The following is a 20,154-nucleotide window of genomic DNA, read 5'->3' on the forward strand; positions in this document are numbered from 1 at the left end:
GTGCCAGTAATCCTGTAATCCACTCAGGAGGCGGAGATCTTAGGATCACAGTTCAAAGCCAGCCTGGGCAGTAAAGTCCATGAGATTCTTATCTCCAATAAACCACTAGAAAACCAGAAGTGGTGCTGTGGCTCAACTACCCCATGAGCCACAGAGCTCAGGGACAGTGCCGAGGCCCAGAGTTCAAGCCCCATGACTGACAAAAAAATAAATAAAATAAAATTTCTGGGTGATTGTGGCTTATGCCTGTGATCCTAGCTACTCTGGAGGTTGATTGCTGAGGATCATGGTTCAAAACCAACCTGGGCAGAAAAGTCCCTTTGAGACTCTATCTCCAATTAACCACTCAAAAACTGGAAGCAGCTCTCTGGCTCAAAATGACAGAGCATTAGCCTTGAGCAAAAGAGCTCAGGGACAGCACCTAGCCCCTGAGTTCAAGCCCCATAACCAACAAAATAAAGTAAAATAAATAAAAATTTACAGTTCTGAAATTTCACTTATTAAGTTTTTTAAAAAGTCATGTGAAAGAAAGAAGAGCTTAGATTGTCCATTCATGATTAGCTTAGTATTGTCTCAGGAAAATAAGGTACTTTTGCTTTCATTCCTTTTATAAAAAAAAATAAGGTGGGTCTGATGTGCGTGCCTGTAATACCAGCACTCAGAAGACTGAGGCAAAAGGATTTCAAGTTTGAGGCCAGCCTGAATTACATAGCAAGACCCTATATGAGATGTATGCACACACAAGCACAATCAGTGAGATACTCTGATATAATTTCAGGACATATTCAGTTTTTGACAATAAAAAATAATACTTAAAAAAATTTGCCAGTTCTGGGGTTTGAACTCAGGGTCTGTCACTTGACTTAGCTTGGTTACTCACTGTACTTACTAACTTGGGACACACCTCCAGCCCTGTTTTTTTGCCAGTTATTTTGGAAACAGAATTTAATGAACTTTTCTGCTTAGGCTGGACACCAGCCTCCATCTTCTGGATCTTTGGCTCCTGAGTAGCATGAGCCACTGGCACTCAGTTTATAATGCTTTTTAGTGGCTAGTTTTTACGGTATTCATGATCAAGAGTACCTCTTTGTTCTGTAGGGTCTGAATGACCGTCTGTGGGTTATGCAGCAATCCCTAATGCTCTTTTTCCCTCACTTAGAAATCCCAGCAGAATATATGATAACTATAACATTACTACAAGAATAATTTGGAATTCTTTCTGGTTTCCAAAATGAAGAGCAAATTTGGTAGTTTTTTTTCCCCCTTTTTTTTCTCTTTGAGACAGTATTTCTCTATGTAACTCAGGCTGGCTTCCAACTTGCTACCCTGCCTGCCAGCTCTTAAGTGTCAGCCTCCTAAGTACTGGGATTTCAGACATCATTATGCCCTGTAAACTCTGGTACTTTGATTACGGTGTAGCAAATTACTTCAACTTGGATTTTGTTTATCTGGACAATACATCATTTCATCCCCCAGGTTTTTCTTCTATTCATTTATTCTCCAAGTTACTTTCTTCTTCCAAAGTTATTTCCCTATTTTTCTGAAAAGCATTTATTTTATATATTCTGGAGTTCTTACTGCTTGAAGCCATCATTTCAATCTTTTTTTCTGAAGTAAAAACTAGTACTTTGTATTTTCTCTAATTAGAACGTAGAAAGGAAATTGTGGACAGCTCAGAGGAAGTGAGAAAGGTAGTTTCATAAAAGGAGGAAGTGGGGAAGCACTAAAATCTATTCTTTGTTTACTCTTATTTTATAGTCTTTGTTTTTAATGGCAGGCTGAGATGAGTCTGAGCTCATTGGACGTTAACCTGTAGAGGGATAGTCTTGGTTCTTCTTAGGTGCTTAAGAGCTGTATATGTATCTTTCACTTAGCCAATATAACAGAGCTTAGTAAGCAGTTGTTGAGAGCAAATGTTATGTTACCCTCCTGGGATGGAAGGATAAACCAGTGAGAAGATAGCAATGTATCTTATAGGATTCAGCCAACCCTAATGATACTTTTTCCTTGTTTAATTTTGCCTGCATCTCTTATAAAAATTCACTTTATATATTCTGGAGAGCTTGTTGCTTAAAAGCTGCTACTAGGATAGTTGATTGTTAATTGGTTGTGATTTTTGTATCATTCATTTTTAAAGAAAAACAAAAATGATAATACACTTACTCTGTTATTTTTTTTGGCCAGTCCTAGGGCTTGGACTCAGGGCCTGGGCACTGTTCCTGAGCTTATTTTGCTCAAGGCTAGCACTCTGCGACTTGAGCACAGCGCCACTTCTGACTTTTTCTGTTTATATGATACTGAAGAATCAAACACAGGGCTTCATGTATTCTAGGCAAGCACTCTACCACTAAGCCACATTCCCAGCCCAGAAAAAATATTTTTATAACTGCCTTTTTTATTTCAGTGCTTAAAAATAGGACTTTAATAAAAATTCAGAGTGCTTCTTCCTAAGATATAACCTAACTTTTTGCTGGAAGTTTATTATTCGATGTTTATAGTTTGTTGACACTTTTTAGATTGCTTTATTCACCAAGTGAAAAACAGTCTCTACAATGCTGCCAGTTTATTTGGATTCCCATTCCAGCTGACCACAAAGCCCATGGTGACTTCTGCTTGTAATGGAACACGAAATGTGGCCCCTTCAGGAGAGGTCAGTAGTGAATGGGGAACCATTGGGGATATTGATTTCATTTTTGTTGTTTTGCTGGGCATTAAACCTAGGGCCTTGAGCATGCTAAGCATGAGTTCTATGTCTCAGATATACTTCTAGTCTCTAGGATTGCTGATTTTTATACTAAATCATTAGAGTTAATTTTAGAAATACTCTTATACTCACTTTTTGGAAGTTAACATATATAGATTGACTTCTTTTTTATGTCTTTTTCATGTCGTTTTTTTTAGTTGTGTTTTATAAAAGTCAGGAAATTCAACATCTAAACATTTAAAAAACATTTGTAAAGAATATTGTTGCTTCTGTTTTTATTTAAGTATGTGTAAAGAAGCTGGAATTATTTCATTTTTTATATTTTTATGAATTCTGACAAATGTTTTATCTGAAATGATACCATTTCAATGAGCTGATTAGGGATATAATCACCAATGGAGTGATCTTTTAAATTAGTTTCTTTAGCCAATTGAAGAATTTTAGATGCTACACAGGTGATTCTGTTTGATTTTAAGGTATTTTCGAACTCTTCATCTTGTGAACTGACAGGTTCTGGATCCCGGAACAACATGCTGAAACTGGGTGAGGTGGTCAAAAGTATTTTTTGCTTCCCTGTACTTCCTTCTGCCCATTTTTCCCTAAGTTTTGAGACTATGAAAGGAAAACACCAATTTGGATTGGGATGAGAATAAAGACATATTCTTTCTACCATTCTAAAAAGCAAATACAGGCTGAGTAAGTATCTTTATGCGAAATGGTTGGGACCAGAAGTACTTCAGGTTTGGGAGTTTTTTAGGTTTTGGTATATTTACATTCCTGATAAAATTGGAAATCTGAAGGTAGAAATTTTTTAAGCCTGAGCACACAGATTTTCTGATAAGGGATGCTCAATTTGTAACTTTCCTTATTGTCTTACTTCTGTGTTTTCTATTTTATCACCAATGTTGGTAATGTAACTTAGATCAAGTTGCATTCATTAAAAAAAAATCCTATTTATTGTATACCAGGCACTGTGTAAGTTATCAGGAAAATAATATAAAATTATATTCTTGCTCCTGAAGACTTCATCATTACTTGATGGACAACTTTTGTTGGCATTTCTTACAGATTATAGATTAGGGATTTCTGTATCATCATTAGGCCTTGAGAAGGAATTCCAATTATTATATATACAAATGATATGATGGGGAAAATGGGAAGAAGCCAGAGTTCTGAAAAATGTTTGTAATGTTTGCCATTCGAGTAGACTTGAAAGTTTGAGAGGAAACAGTGGAAGTTAAAGAGAGAAGTTGTGATTCAGAAGTCAAAATGGAAGAAACCAAAGAAGTGACCAAAGAAATGCCTCTGGTGGCAAAGACAAAGAAGAGACACATGCCTTGTGTCTTGTCTTGTGAATCTCTGTTCCAAAGACCTTGGAGTAAAAAAATTGTACTTCTTTTAAGTGTTTAGTTCCTACCAATGAGCTACACCCCCAGCCCTTCTTTTTACTTTCAGTTAACTTTTTTTATAACATGCTGAGTTCCTTACTATTAATAGAATTTGTATAAACTGCTAATAAATTTTCTATCCTAATGCAGTTCTCATGGCTTTTTTTTTTTTTACAATTACAAATACATTCTTAAAATAGGTAATAAATCTCCTAATGGAATAAGTGACTATCCAAAGATCAGAGTGACAGTTACCCGAGATCAGCCACGTAGAGTCCTGCCTTCCTTTGGGTAAGTATTAGATTCTGCCTTTCCATGGATGTAAACTTAGCATTTACTAGGCCCTCACTCTTTTAGGCATTCTCATTTTTGTTCTGTTACACAACACTTTTAAGTACCCTGAGGCGGTTAATAACTTGCTGAATAAGATGCTGGATAGAAACTTGAACTGAGGTTTTTTTGTTAGTTAGTTTTCCAATATTCTCTGTTCATCATGTGATTTTGAGAACTTTTAAACCTTCCTTCCTTCCTTCCTCCCCTTCCTCTTCTTTTCTTCCTCCTCTTCCTCTTCTTTCTTCCTCCCCTCCCTCCCTTCCTTCCTTATTTATTTTATTTTTTTAACATATCTCTATGTTGCTGAGATTGGACTGCAACTTGCTATATAACCCATATTGGGCTGTAACTCACTATGTAGTTCAGGCTGTTTCTCGCAGTTCTTTTGCCTCACTAAGCATCCTAAGAGCTAAGATTATAGGTATGCACCACTATGCCTGGTCTGATATATTTTTTTTTTTATTCTGGCAGTCTTTTTCTTTTTTTTTTTTTTTTTTTGGATCCGGTCATGGGGCCTGAACTCTGGGCCTGGGCGCTGTCCCTCAGCTCTTCAGCTCAAGGCTAGCACAATACCACTTGAGCCACAGCGCCACTTCCGGCTTTTTTCTTATGTGGTGCTGAGGAATCGAACCCAGGGCCTCGAGCATGCAATGCAAGCGCTCTACCACTGAGCCACCTTCCCAGCCCCTATTCTGGCAGTTTTTAAATTATAAGATTAGTCTTTCCTCTCTCCCTATTGTTTTTCTTTCTCCAGTACCTTGTTCTTATTATAAGAATACAATGTCTTTTCTTAAAAACTACTTATCATGGGCTAGGAAGTTGGCTCAGTGGTAGAGTGCTTGCCTCACACGTGTGAGGCCCTGGGTTTGTTTGATTCCTCAGTACCACATAAGCAGAAAAAGCCGAAAGTGGTGCTCTGGCTCAAGTGGTAGGGTGCAAGCCTTGAGCTGCAGAGCTGAGGGACAGTGCCCAGACCGAGAGTTCAGGCCTTCTGACTGACAAAAAACAAAACAAAACAAAACAAAAAAAACTGTTTATCATTAAAAAAAAATTTTTCCCCCAGAATTGTGGCTTAAACTACTCTTGTCATTTTAAAATTTCTTGACTGGTACTGTCTGTTTTGAGTTCTCCTCCTAACTGTAGCACTGCCTTGGTTTATTTTGGTCTTACCTTTCAAGACTTTTGGTTCAAATACCTGACAGTCATTGGCTTCCTACTTACATTTGATGAGATGAGTGACTAGTTGTAAAGTTAGAAGGGAAAATACAAAGTGAGATGGGAATATCTGTGTCAGAAAGTAAAAGGGCTCAAAAACTGGTGAAATGCTAACCTGACACAGATGGAAATTTAACTTGGACAGGAAAGTCTGTGAGATTTTTGTTTCCAGTTAACCACCAAAAAAAAGCTAGCAGTAGAACTATGCTTCAGTGGTAGAACACTAGCCTTGAGCACAAAGGCTCAAGGATCATTCTTTCCCAGACCCTGAGTTCAAGCCCTAGGACCAGAACCAAAAAAAAAAAAAAAAAAGCTAGCAGTGAGATGAATTGATATCATGGTCTTCGAGAGATACTGCCCTAAGAATGAAATCATCATTTATTGTGGTATTCCTACAAAAATGAAAATCTATAAGAAAATTGGTTTGTTAGGTCCATTCTACAAAAAGTCTGTACTCTTCAAAGATAAAGAATGGTCAGCTGAGATATGAGAATTGTGATTTAAAGCCAGCCAGGACAGCAAAGTCCTGTCTGAGATTTTTATCTCCAATTAACCACAAAAAAAGTGAGAAGTGGAGCTATGGCTAAAGTAGCATGCTAGCCTTGAACACAAAAGCTCAGGACAGCACCCTGATCAGAGTTTAAGCCCCAGGACCTTAAAAAAAAAAAATCATACTAAAGGAGACCAAATATAGTAACAACAAAATATAAAATATTAGCCGGGCGCTGGTGGCTCACGCCTGTAATCCTAGCTACTCAGGAGGCTGAGATCTGAGGATCGCGGTTCAAAGCCAGCCCGGGCAGGAGAGACCGTGAGACTCCTATCTCCAATATACCACCAGGAAACCGGAAGTGGCGCTGTAGCTCAAGTGGTAGAGCGCTCGCCTTGAGCTGAAGAGCTGAGGGACAGCGCCCAGGCCCAGGGTTCAAGCCCCACGACCGACAAAAAAAAAAAAAAAAAAAAAAAAAAAATATATATATATATATATATATATATAAAATATTAGATTTTAGAATACCTGAAGGTTTTTTTTTTTTTAAAGCGTTGGGGAAATTCAAGTACTACATGTTCTTCTTAAAATTCCTTGATTTTGATGCTTATAAAAAAAATATGCTATTCTGGAGAGATACCTGGAAGTGAATTTCTTTTTTTTTTTTTTTTTCTGTGCCTGTCCTAGTGTTTGAACTCAGGCCTGAGCAGCTGTCCCTGAGCCTTTTTGCTCCAGGCTAGTCTCTATCATTTAAGCCACAGCTCTATTTTATTTTTCTCTTTTTGGCAATTAATTGGACTTTCCTTCCTGCATTGGCTTTGAACCCAGATCCTTACATCTCAGCCTCCTGAGTTGCTATGATTTTAAGTGTAAACTTAATTCTTTAAACCAGTTAATGCTGTCAGTTTTCCTATAAATAATTTTAGCTAAATCCTTAAATTTTGAACGTTTGTTTTCCTTTAGTTTGAAATATTTCTTGGCTGGGAATGTGGTTTAGCAGTAGAGTACTTGCCTAGCATGCATGAAGCCCTGGTTTCAATTTCTCAGGATCACATAAATAGAAAAGGCCAGAAGTGGTGCTGTGGCTCAATTTCTCAGGATCACATAAATAGAAAAGGCCAGAAGTGGTGCTAACCTTTAACAAAAGAAGCTCAGGGAAAGTGCCCAGGCTCTGAGTTCAAGACCCAGCACTGGGAAAAAAAAAAGAAAAAAGAAAAAAATACTTTCTAATTTCTATTTTTAGTTGTTCTTTGACCTGTCATTGAGCAGAAGGCTAGGTATGTTGTTTAAGTTCAAACATTTGAGATACTCCAAGTTTAATTATTTTATGATCAGTGAATATACTTCGTATGATTTCAACTGTTTTTTTTTTTTTTGTTTTTGGTCGGTCGTGGAGCCTGAACTCTAGGCCTGGGTGCTGTCCCTCAGCTCTTCAGCTCAAGTCTAACACTCTACCACTTGAGCCACAGCACCACTTGCAGCTTTTTCTGCTTATATGGTGCTGAGGGATTGAATCCAGGGCCTCATGCATGCAAGGCAAAGCACTCTACCACTGAGCCACCTTCCCAGCTCCTCAACTGTTTTTTTTTTTTTTAAAGATATGGTTTTTTCTTAGCATACAAAAATATAAACATTTATGAAATAGTGGTTACATTATTTACAGAAACAGTATCCTTTTTTTATTTAATAAAAATCTTGACTTGCTTTCCTTCTCATTATATAGTTTTCCCTTTTATATATTTTTTTACTTAAAAAATTGTTGTGCCAGTCCTGGGGGCTTGAGCTCAGGGCCTGGGTGCTGTCATTGAGCTTTTTTGCATAAAGCTAGTACTCTTACCACTGTAGCCATAGCTCCGCTTTCGCCGTGTGTGTGTGTGTGTGTGTGTGTGTGTGTGTGTGTGTGTGTGTGTGTGTGTGTGTGTGTGTGTGTGTGTGTGTGTGAGTGTGTGTGTGTGTGTGCGTGCGTGCGTGCGCGTGCTTAATTGGAAATATGAATCTCAAGGACTTTCCTCTGTGTGTGTGTGTGTGTGCTCGCGTGCGTGCGCGTGCTTAATTGGAAATATGAATCTCAAGGACTTTCCTGCTCCAGACAGCGTCAAACTGTGATCCTCAGATCTCTGCCTTCTGAGTAGCTGGGATTACAGGCATGAGTCACCAGCACTAGCACTTTTATATACCTTACTTGCCAGAGCATCTTTTTTTTTTGGGGTGTCCGGTCATGGGGCCTGAACTCTGGGCCTGGGCGCTGTCCCTCAGCTCTTCAGCTCAAGGCTAGTACTCTACCACTCGAGCCACAACACCACTTCTGGCTTTTTTCTTTTTGCTTATGTGGTGCTGAGGAATCAAACCCAGGGCCTCATGCATGCAAGGCAAGGGCTCTACCACTGAGCCACCTTCCCAGCCCCGCCAGAGCATCTTTTAATGGCTAGATGTGCCATAATGTTACAAAATTGTAATACTGTTCATATTTTTATAATTTAAAAATTTTCTTTGGTTTATACTGCATAAAACTGTATAAAAGCTATAAAATTTAAAATATACATCACATTTTTGAGAACTGATGCCTCTCGGCTTGCCAATTCAGTTAGAACATGATTTCATGGTAATTTTTATAATCCAAAGGCAAGAAAGAGTCAGCAGCTTGACCTGATGTTGAAGGTCACATTTCCAGGCCCATTTGTAAGCGACAGATTCCATGTTAAGTCAAGCTACTGAATTCCTACAAGCTGCAAAGTAGTTTTTGGGGTTGTGATCCTGTAATAACCAGTGGGGCCCCGATAATCAGCACGGTTATACAATCCCACCTATTCCTTTTGTGTATAAAGTGGATGTTATTACCTCAGAGGTCAATTTCCTTACCTCTGTTAGTTCCCAATCTTTTATAAGTTTCTTAGATTCAACATAGATTTCTATGAGAATATCAAGTCAGTTTGTAGAAAGACTTGATATGATGGTGGGATGACTATCCTATTACTATAGAGGTGATAATTGTTTCTTCTAAGAAATTGTTTGAGATTTGGCCAGACCTAGTATTATTTGCAAATGTAAAACAGGAAGCGCAGAAAGATCGCCCGGGCTTGGCGATACTCTAGGAATGGTGAGCGCAACGGTACCAGTACCTGTACCGGTACGGCTATGTAGCGCCGGCTTCCCACAAGTGCCTAGCGCGGGCCCCTGGACCAGACGGGCCACCAGGGGCGCTGCTCGCGCTCAGAGCCGGTTGGGGCACGGGATCCGTCTGGGACAGCGCAGCCGCTGACATGCGCATGAGTGGCGCTTCCGTATCAGCCTGAGTCTTCATGTACTTGAATCCTTGTTACTTGGTTTGTAGTACAAGTTATTTTGATGTTCAGTGTGTACTCGAAAAGAGTATACTATTATTAAGGTTCTATAATTGTCAGTGACAGCTGATAATATTTTATAGGTCTTTTGGTCTACTTTTTTGGTCTACTTATTGATTAGTGAGTGAAGAGTAAGTTTTGAAGTTTTCTACTTTAATTTTGGGTCAATTTGGGTAATTTCCCCTTTTCTTCCTTTCCTCTTCTCCCTTTCTTTCTTATTTCCCTTTTAGACAGGTAACTTCAAAGACCAGATCCTCCTCTCCTCCTCAGTGCAGGCCTTGGAGGCATACACCATCACATATGGACAGCTTATTTATTTCTTAAGAATGAGAGTATTAGCTGGACACTGGTGGCTCATGCCTGCAATCCTAGCTACTCAAGAGACAGATCTGAGGATCGTGGTTCAAAGCCAGCCTGAGCAGGAAGGTTTATCTCCCATAAACCACTCAGAAAAAGCCGTAGTGCTGTGGGTTAAATGGTAGAGTGCTAGCCTTGAGCACAGAGAGGCTAAGGGACAGAGCACAGGCCCTGATTTTAAGCCTTAGGACCTGCAAAACAAAAAAATGAGCATACTGATTTAACATTGACATAGTATAAGTTTTATGTCTTTAAATTTATCTTTTCTTCTCCTCTAGCACCAGGATCCACTTAAGGATTTCAAACTTCATTTATTTTATATATCTTATTGTTGCACTTTAGTCTTTAAGCTTTCTTTGTTTTTATTGGCATTAATATTTTAAATTTTGTGTGATAGTTTACAGATGGGTTGCTTCACATTGCATAATATTTTTGTAGAGATACTGAAGTGGTATTGCATCCTTTTCAGAGCATCACATGGTATCAGTTTGTTGCATTATTGGTTATGGCAGGAAAGACATGTTTTTTTCACCAGCAACAGTGACTTGGGTGGAGTAGGATTAAGGCTCCATGGGTAGTTTCTTTAGCACTCATTTTTTCTTTTCCTCTTCTCTTTCCTTTCTTATTTAGCAATGCTGAGAACTGAACCTAGTGTCTAGTGGACACTAAGCAAGTATTTGTCATTTATCGATACCTTCCTCCCCTTTATATTGAGATTGATTCTTGCTTCATCACCCAGATGTTTACTGAGTGCTTATTGTTTGTCTTATATTAGGATATAGTGGTGGAAAGATGTAATCTTTGTTTTTACAAAATGTAAAGTTTAGTGCCTGATATAGACATTAAGCAAATAGTAATTCTGGTGGTGCCCAGTGACTTAAGGAATGGTATAGTACAGGGGTAAGGTTAAGAAGTGCAGCAGGAAATCTAGACCTGAGGGAGAGGGTTTCATGTGGCAGCTCTAGTGATTGGACACTGGCATTCTATAGTGGAATACTGGCATGACCCATTTGGTACAGATGGGTTTGACATTTCAGAGGCCTCTGTCTAATAACTAGCAAAGTTAAGGTAAGACAGCTTAATCACAGTGTGCTTGTTTCTAGGAGCTTAACTCTTAGCACCTCAAGCAGTTTGATGATACATATCTTTTCTTTCTTTTATTTTTTGTATGTGTATGTATGTGTCTCTCAGTTTTACTTTGAAATCAGAAGGCTATAATAGAAGACCAATTGGCCGTCGCCATAGCAGAGGCAATTCAGAGAGTTGCTTAACGTGGAAACCTCAAGAACAGGGTATAACAGAGATTTCTGAAGAGTGTGGCAAGGGTCTGAGGCGTCCCCATTGTACTGTAGAGGAGGTAAGCCCTTTTAGCCTGATTTCTTTTTTTTTTTTTAAGTGTAATAAATTTGTGTGCTTTGGTTAAAAAAAGAATCACAAGGTAACAAAAGGGAACACGGTGACTCAGTTTCCCAGTGTCTTTCCATACGTAGGCTCTACCACCCAGTTTGACTCATAGGAAGTAACTACTGTCAACTGTGCATACTCAGAAATTATTAGTTCTCAGATAGAGTTATTTTCACTGTAAAGGGAAAAGAAATCCTATTAGGAAGAGATAAGATTAGAGATTCTTCTTGGGTACCTGAATTACTCTAATTTATCTGATTCTTTTTTTGAAATTAGGTCTTAGGCACTGAGTTCTTTGCCCAGTGCCAGTGCTCTATTGCTTGAGCCACAGTTCCATTATCAGCTTTTTGGTGATTAATTGGAGTTAAGGGTCTCATGGACTTTCCTGCTTTGGCTGGCTTTGAACTGTGATCATCAGATCTTAGCCTCCTGAGTAGCTAGGGTTACAGGCATGAACCATTGGACCCTGCCTCATTTGTTTCTTTTATAAACTATAGTAACTGTCACTGAGTGAATGAGGTAAATGGTGTGCCTCTCTACTTTTCTTTTCTTTCCCCTTTCAGAGCTCTTAGTGTAGAGAGAGAATCTTTACTTGTTCCAGGGAAATTGAAGATTATTTTTGCATCTGGCATTACCCAAGACTATCAGCTGTTTCAGTGCTAGATGGTTTTCTGAGCCACTTACTTAGTTCATAAAGGAAACATTCATTTGAATCCCAAATACTGGCCTAGTTGACAGTAACTCCAGCTTAAAGGAACAGTGGTCTCTACCTTATAGGAGATTTTACGTAAATAATTGTAGTTTGACAAACTGGCAGAGAGGAATGGGCCACAATCCATGACAGGGATTTTAAATAGGCTTCAATCTCTTAGGTGAGAAATTACACTGACAGGACTGAGCAAATGTGTATGAGTATTACACAAAGAACACATTTTAGAAATACTGGTATGTAATCTTATCAGGGGTGTTTTTATCAATTAAGTGTGATATTTACAGGGGAAAGCCTGAGTTCCAGATTTTGGTCTTAGTTAAGTATGTGTCACTGACCAAGATACCCTATGTGTTTAGGGGGAAGATGATGACTTCATTTTTGGACATTGTTTAAAGTGCCTGTGAAACATGCAAGAAGACTTCTACTGTAGACTCTTGGATATGATGGGAGTGATGGGAGTTTTGAGAAGAAGGCAGAGTTAGAGACATGCTTTTGAATTTTTTTGAATTTTTCTCCATAAGGTTATTTAAATCAAGGGAGCTGATGAGATTATTCAGAGAAAGAATATAGCATAGGAAAAGAGATAGGCAAAACCATCAGCATTATGGCAGGAACAAGAAGGAATAATCTTCAATGGAGACTAAGAAGAAAGAAGAATCAGAAGAGTTTATGGTCCAGGAAGGCAAGGTCAGCTAGGTGAGATGGTGAAGGGAGATCACATAACATAAAGTCTGAAAAAAAAGCAATATATTGGATGTCCTAGAAAGCCATTAGTGATTTTGGTGAGAGCAGTTCTGTTTTGGAGGCTGTAAATTCCAATTATCAAGTAGATTATTATTATATATTGCAATATTATATATTATATGCTTTATTTCAGTGTGGCTAACCTAGTTTTTTGTTAATCTAATTGTGTTAGGAATATAGATATCATTAAGATCTAGCAGGTAACATAAATAAGTGAGGTGGGATGGAGAGCATGGCTCATCTAAAGCAGAGAGACCTGCATAGTTCTAGATTGTTGGTCTGGTTTTTCAAGAGACCAGATTTTAGAATTTTTCTTTTTAGTATAAAGTTGGTAGTTAAGTGAAATAAATCTAAAAAAATTTATGCTGGCAAGTAAAACACATCTGTGGGACTACATTTGATTTGCTAGTCTCTGATGACTTATTTCTAAGTCTAAAATGCTAGTTCTTATCTAACCCACTTTCTTTTATGCAGGGTGTTCAAAAAGAAGAAAGAGAGAAATACCAAAAGTTATTAGAGCGAATTAAAGAAAGTAGCCATGGGAGTTCAGTCCCTCCTGTAACTTCGTATCATTACAGGTGAGCAGATTAGATACATGTTTTGTTTGTTATCTTTTTCTTTGTTTTTGTAGAGGGATTAGCCAAAAGGACTTGTTAAAAAAAAAACAAAACATTAAGAGAAGTAGTCCTGCAATTTACTTGGACATTATGGCTAGTAATGGACACTGTAGAACAGTAGCTTTATAGAATAGTTTTCTGTTAACTTTAGAATCCTTAGTCCAGGTGAGCTCAATTCTCCTGCCTCAGCCAGGACCAAGTACTGAGATTACTGGTGTGAACCATCATGCTTAACACAAGGCACAAGTGAACTCATACTTTAAATTCTGATCTAAAAAATTATATCATTGGTTAAAAGGGCTTTAAGGGGACAGAGAGATTTTCCAATCTCCCAATACACTCATTTTCCACAATCTCTCTTTCTGCCTCTTATCTCCTGTCCATCTGTCTTCCACCCCCATTTTTTCTTTTTCCTTTTCAAAGTTTCTCTATACTTTTCTCTTTCTTTCTGCCCACTCTCCACTCTTATTCCATCACACACAGTAGTTGCTGAGGCTTCTAAGGGCTTGCATTTTACCAGTAGCTTCTACATTAGAGACAAGATTAAAGTCACTCAACTCCTAACAATTTTCCTTATGAGATTCCTTGTTAATTAAGTATTCTGATAATTTGAGTAAGTAATGAGAACAGCAAAAGGAGGTTGTGTCTAGCTTTATATTTGCTTGTGAAAAGGGGACAAAAATGTGTGAATTCAAGATTCAGGTTCACTTTATAATTCTAGTAAGTCTTGTACAAATACAGAGAACCTGTATTTTTTTTTTTTTTTTTTTGACGCTAGTCCTGGGGCTTGAAATCAGGGCATGGTCCCCAAGCTTCTTTTGCTCAAGACTAGGCTCTACCACTTGAGCCACAGTGCTACTTCTGGCTTTTTCTGTTTAAGTGGTACTGAGGAATTGAACCCAGGGCTTGCTTCATGCATGCTAGGCAAGCACTCTAAGCCACATTCCTAGCCCGAGCCTGTAGAGTTACAAGACTGACTAACTTAATAGTTCAGAAAGAACAAATTGTTTGGGAATTTTAGCTGGTTAAAAATTTTTTTCCCTCCCCCATAGGGTCTTTTAGTTAGAATGTTAATACTCTCTCCATTTTGACTGGGCACTTTACTTTTGTAAACTGATCTTTCTCACTTTTTTTAATGTTCCTAAGTTCTCAAAGAAGTCAGATGGAAACATTAAAGACCAAAGGCTGGGTGGAAGAGCAGAATCATGGTGTCAGAACAACTCAGTTCGTTCCAAAACAGTGTGAGTTTCTTTTTTTCCTTTGATTTGTGCCAGTACTGGGGTTTGAACTCAGGGCCTAGCCACTGTTCCTTAGTTTTTTCACTCAAGATTGATACTCTGCTCTACTTCAAACTTTTGGTGGTTAATTGGAGATAAAGAGTCTCGTGGACTTTACTGCCTGGGCTCGCTTTGAACTGAGATCCTTAGATCTTAGCCTTCTGAGTAGCTAGAACTACAGGAGTGAGTCACTGGTGCTTGGCTTAGCTGTATCTTAATATATTTATCTCAGAACATGTTAGAATGTATCTATGGAATTGAAAAATTGAGAGTAAGGGAACAGGAGACACTGTACGAAAGGAAATGCACTTATTATCTGACATGTAATTGTAATCCCTCTTTACATCATCTTTATAATAATAATAAAGTAAATTAATTAACATAAAAGAAAATTGACATCCAAGTGAAAGATGGTATACCAAGCCTCAGGAATTACATAAAAAAGCTTCAAAATAAAGTAGGTTCATAAAATGTATCATTATTGCTAGGCTCCTAAGTAGTAGAATTATTTTGTGAGTCTAAAATTAATTTTCTTAACATTACTTATGTTAACTTCCTTATGTATCTCCATGAATTGTCCATTGATAATATCAAATGAGCAGATATCAATTTATGCTAAAAGATATATTTAAGAAACAAAGACTGTGCTGTATTTTTTTAGGCTAGTTTGTATGAAGGCTAGTGTCTATGGGATTCACTTTAGCATTTCACTGTAAATGAATGTCCTGATACTTTGTGAGTTGATCTTCTGACTTAAAAATTAATTAATAAAAATATTTTCTTTGTGATCATCACAGATAGAATTGTTGAAACCAGGGGACCTTTCTGTCCAGTGAAAAGTGAAAAGAGGTACATGGTTTATTTTATTTTATGTTTTCATTTACTAAACTTTCCAATTGATATTCTTGAATAACTGTGTCTGAGGAATTGTGAACTCTTCAGCTCTGCTAGTCCACTAGCATATACGATACCTACGTAGTTCCTAAATCTGGTACCTTACCCTCTCTTGGGAGGATGTTCCTTACCTGAGGACATCAGGGCTTAGGAAGTAGTGTGGGTGGGTGACACATTGATTGACTAATAGGTAGTTGACCTTGCCTTAGGAGGGTTGGTCAACTGTGGTAGCCCAGGGGCCAAATCTGGATCATTTGCCTTGTTTTCATAAAGTTTTATCAGATCTTGGTCCCACTTATTCATTTAAATGCAGCTATGGCTGCTTTCTGAAACTAAGTAGTAGAGAAGATGTAACAAAGCTACAAAGCCTGCAAAGCCTGAAGTATCTCCTCTGGACTTTTTCAGAAAGATTTCTAAAATTAGTTTAATAGTACCAGCATAAATTAGTAGAGGTCTGTATTCTCTTAATTTTTTTTTCCTCAGATGTTCAAAGGGGAAAATTCCTGACATTGAAAAGATAGCTATAATAAGACCTGAAATTGACAATGTAAGTAGAAATCCTAAGTAAATTTTATATGTTTTTTTCACTGTTTTTATATTTTGATGCCCATGGAATAAATAAAAAAGAATATATATATTGCTTTGATTTATGGTTCTGTTATTTTCTTGGAAAAACGGACAAACTTGGAGGATCTATAAATTTTTCTTTTGAGCTGCAGCTAGGCAAGGACTCTAGCTCTTGACCGATGCCTCTGGCCTTTTTGCTTTTGCTGTTCTTTTTTCTCTTTCTTTTCCTTTTTCTTTTTCTTTTGTCAGTTGTGGGGCCTGAACTCTGGGCCTGGGCGTTGTCCCTCAGCTCTTCAGCTGAAGGCTAACACTCTACCACTTGAGCCACAGCGCCACTTCCAGCTTTTTCTGCTTATGTGGTGCTGAGGAATCGAACCCAGGGCCTCATGCATGCAAGGCAAGCGTTCTACCACTGAGCTACCTTCCCAGCCTTTTTGCTGTTTTTCTAATGAGCTTTTGCTTAGTGCTCATCATCTTCCTGTTTACATTTCCCCACATAGCTGGGATGACAAGCATGCACTGCTGCACTCAGATTTTTATTGATTGAGGTGGAGATCTCACGAATACTTAGCTTAGGCTAGCCTCAAATCACAGTCCTCCAGCACCTGGGATTACAGATGTATACCATCATGAGTTGGAGTTGTTGGATTTTTATCTCTGTACTAGTCACTTCTCATTATCAGAGAAACTGGTCTGACTACATACTGTTTATCTGTTGCATGGCTTCTTTTGGAGAATTTTTATGGGGGATTGTGGGGTAGAGTTGAAACAGGGTCTCACTATGTAGTTGAGACTTAACTGGAACTCATCCCAGGCTGGGGTTGCAAATATGAGTAAGAGAGAAAGGGAACATTAAAGAGAAAGGAGCTGAGCCTGAGAGAAGTCAGTAGGGGTGTTCCTTTTTCTTTCTTTCTTTTTCTTTTTCTGGCTAGTCCTGGGATTTGAACTCAGGGCCTGGGCACTATCCCTGAATTTTTTTTTTGTTCAAGGCTAGCACTCTACCACTTGAACCACAGTACCACTTTTGGCTTTTTCTGTTTATGTGGTACTGAAGAATTGAACCCAGGGCTTCATGCATGCTAGGCAAGCACTCTACCACTAAGCCACATTCCTAGTACAAGGGTGTTTCTTAAATCTTAAGAAATGCTGAGCTGAGGGAAGGGGACACACCTGACAGTTAGCAAGAATAAAGAGTACTAGCCAGTGTGGTTCTAGTCCAAAGCTATGTTTCTAAATAAATTTCCTAATTATTAAAAAAAATCTTAAGGCCGGGAGCTGGTGGCTCACGCCTGTAATCCTAGCTACTCAGGAGGCTGAGATCTGAGGATTGCAGTTCAAAGCCAGCCCAGGCAGGAGAGACCATGAAACTTCTGTCTCCAATAAACCACCAGAAAACCGGAAGTGGCCCTGTAGCTCAAGTGGTAGAGCGCTCACCTTGAGCTGAAGAGCTGAGGGACAGCGCTTCAAGCCCCACGGCCGACCCAAAAAAATAAAATAAAAATAAATAAATAAAATAAAAATAAAAAATCTTAAGGTTCTGAATATCAAACGTAGGGCTTTATACATGCTAAGTAAATAATCTATCACTGAGCTATATTCCCACCCAGTAATCCTTGAGCTTCTATGGATGATCATATATATGCATGAGTAAATTAGTGGCCAGTTGGCAATTAACTTTTCTATTTAATACATTTTTCTATAATACTACTTTATATCTGTGTGTGTGCATGTGAGTGTGTGTGCGCATACGGATACTAAGGCTTGAACTCATAGCCTTGTGCTATCAACTTTTTCACACCTGGCTAGTGCTCTACCATACTGGAAGTGAAACACTTCAATCTGACATTTTGTTAGTTAGTTAGAGATAAGAGTTTCACAGACTTTTCTGTCTGGGCTGCCCTTTGAACTTCAATCCTGATAGCTCAGCTCCTGAGTAGCTATGCCTATAGGCATGGGACCCAAGTGCTCAGCAATATACTACAAAAAAGATGAAATAGAGGGCTGTGGGTGTAACTCAGTGGTAGAGTCCTTGCCTAGCATTTGAAGAGGCCCTGGGTTCCATTCCCAGCACTGCAAAAATTAAACAAAAAACTTTGTGTAAGGAAGAGAGCTGTAATTTATTGTCCATAATGGAATTGTAGGTCATGTTTTTTGCTTTTTAAAAAATCATTCCAAAGTCTCTTTTAGACACTTTATTTTTAATTGGGATAGAAATTGTGGGCTGAGAAGGTGGCTCAGTGAGGCCCTGGGTTTGATTCCTCAGCACCACATAAGCAGAAAAAAAAAGAGCTGAAAGTGGCGCTGTGGCTCAAGTTGTAGAGTGCTAGCCTTGAGCTGAAATGCTGAGGGACATAGGGCTGGGAAGGTGGCTCAGTGGTAGAGCCCTTGCCTTGCATGCATGAGGCCCTGGGTTCGATTCTCAGTGCCACATAAGCAAAAAGAAAAAGAAAAAATCTGGAAGTGGCGCTGTGGCTCAAGTGTTAGAGCACTAGCCTTGAGCTGAAGAGCTGAGGGACAGCGCCCAGGCCCAGAGTTTAGGCCCCATAACTGGACTCCCCCCCCCCCCCAAAAAAAAAGAAAGAAACTGAAAAGACTTCCTTGCTGTTTAATGTGTCTGATGAGTCTTACTTAACTCTTCGTTTTCCTTTGCAGAACAGGCAGATGTGCTAAACCTGTTTTACTGATTTAGGGGATTCACTAATTCTTTTATCTTTTAAGAGAATAGCACTGTTTTATGTTTCATTTGTAATATGTGGTATATGTGTAAGATCAAACATGTCAGTAGAATATAGAACCTTTTTTAATCAGAAAAGAGGACATCAGCTGGAACCTGATCTATCAGAAGAAGTGTCAGCCCGACTCCGCCTGGGGAGTGGAAGCAATGGCTTACTCAGGAGGAAAATGTCAGTAGTTGAGGCAAAAGAAAAGAATTTCTCAGGCAAAGAGAAGGACAGAAGAACAGATGATCTCCTTGAACTTACTGAGGTAGTGTTTCTTGTATTGATCAGAATTAAAGTGATTTCTGTTACTCTGAACTTGAATGCATGTTTTGCTTTGTTTTGTTTTGAATAAAAAAAAATGAGGCCCAGGTCTGCTCACATCAACTACATTGATCACAATGACTATGTTTCTACCTGCAAATGTGTTAAGTTGTATTGTAGGGCATTAAGAATGAGTGCATTGTTGTTGTATTTTAATCGTATTGGTTTTGCTCCTTCTTAGGTTTGAACTCAGGGCTTCCTACTCACTTCTGTGTAGCTAGGATCATTGGTGCTGACCAGATCATTCCATGATTTATTTTATTTATTTATTTTTTTTGGTCGGTCATGAGGCTTGAAGTCAGGACCTGGGCCTGTCCCTGAGTTTTTTTTTTACACTGAAGGCTACTCTAGCACACAGACATAGAGCATACCACGTTGAACCACAGCTTAGCTTCCAGTTTTTCAGATGGCTAATTGGAAGTAAGAGTCTGACAGACTTGCCTGCCTAGGCTAGCTTCAAACTGCAGTCTTCAGAACTTAGCCTCCTGAGTAGCTATGATTATAGATATGAGCCATCAACCAGTGCCTGGCTGGCTGCCCTTCCTCCCTTCCTCCCTCCCTCCCTCCCTCCCTCCCTCCCTTCCTCCCTCCCTTCCTTCCTTCCTTCCTTCCTTCCTTCCTTCCTTCCTTCCTTCCTTCCTGTTACACAAAGTGATTTTCATTCCAGAAATCAGGTTATTAGTACAGTGCTTGTTTTGTTTTGAGAAGGGGTCTCTGGAACATGTCTGCCCAGCCTGTCCTCAAACCATAATCCTTCTCCCAATCTCAGTCTCCAAAAGTAGATAGGATTATGTATGTGAGACACTGACACTTGACCTTAAAAATCCTATGTAGGTGATCCTGCAGATTGGGCCCTCCTCTGTTGTTTTTTTGGTAATGTTGATTCTAATTAATATAAATGTCTTGAGTAGTTTTAGTATATTTGGCATGGAATTGAGAAAGAGCCATAAATAACAAAATTAAATACAAGTAAAAAAAGTAGTAAAAATAATTGAATGAAATAAATTTTGGTTGAAGTTTACAGGTTCAGATTTGTACTTAACTATACATTTGTATACATTTGTCTGTAG

At 38.7% G+C, this 20,154-nt stretch overlaps 1 protein-coding gene across 2 annotated transcripts in view; it reads left to right on the forward strand.

Annotated features, from left to right (window-relative positions):
• Senp2 (SUMO specific peptidase 2) overlaps window positions 1–20,154 on the forward strand; it is a 44,372-nt gene that overhangs the window by 6,794 nt on the left and 17,424 nt on the right. Inside the window, exons 3-11 of one of the 2 annotated variants that reach the window (XM_070029757.1) lie at window positions 2,517–2,650; window positions 3,181–3,247; window positions 4,293–4,383; window positions 11,020–11,185; window positions 13,163–13,266; window positions 14,452–14,546; window positions 15,380–15,431; window positions 15,960–16,023; window positions 18,852–19,028. In XM_070029757.1, coding sequence (XP_069885858.1) covers window positions 2,517–2,650; window positions 3,181–3,247; window positions 4,293–4,383; window positions 11,020–11,185; window positions 13,163–13,266; window positions 14,452–14,546; window positions 15,380–15,431; window positions 15,960–16,023; window positions 18,852–19,028 — 950 coding nt within the window. Of the gene's footprint in view, window positions 1–2,516; window positions 2,651–3,180; window positions 3,248–4,292; window positions 4,384–11,019; window positions 11,186–13,162; window positions 13,267–14,451; window positions 14,547–15,379; window positions 15,432–15,959; window positions 16,024–18,851; window positions 19,029–20,154 lie in introns of those variants that run through there. The other variant, XM_070029758.1, reaches the window with a different exon arrangement.

The sequence above is a fragment of the Dipodomys merriami genome, unplaced genomic scaffold, assembly GCF_024711535.1.
Source record: "Dipodomys merriami isolate MVZ:Mamm:240054 unplaced genomic scaffold, mDipMer1.0.p SCAF_2, whole genome shotgun sequence".
Lineage (NCBI taxonomy): Eukaryota > Metazoa > Chordata > Mammalia > Rodentia > Heteromyidae > Dipodomys > Dipodomys merriami.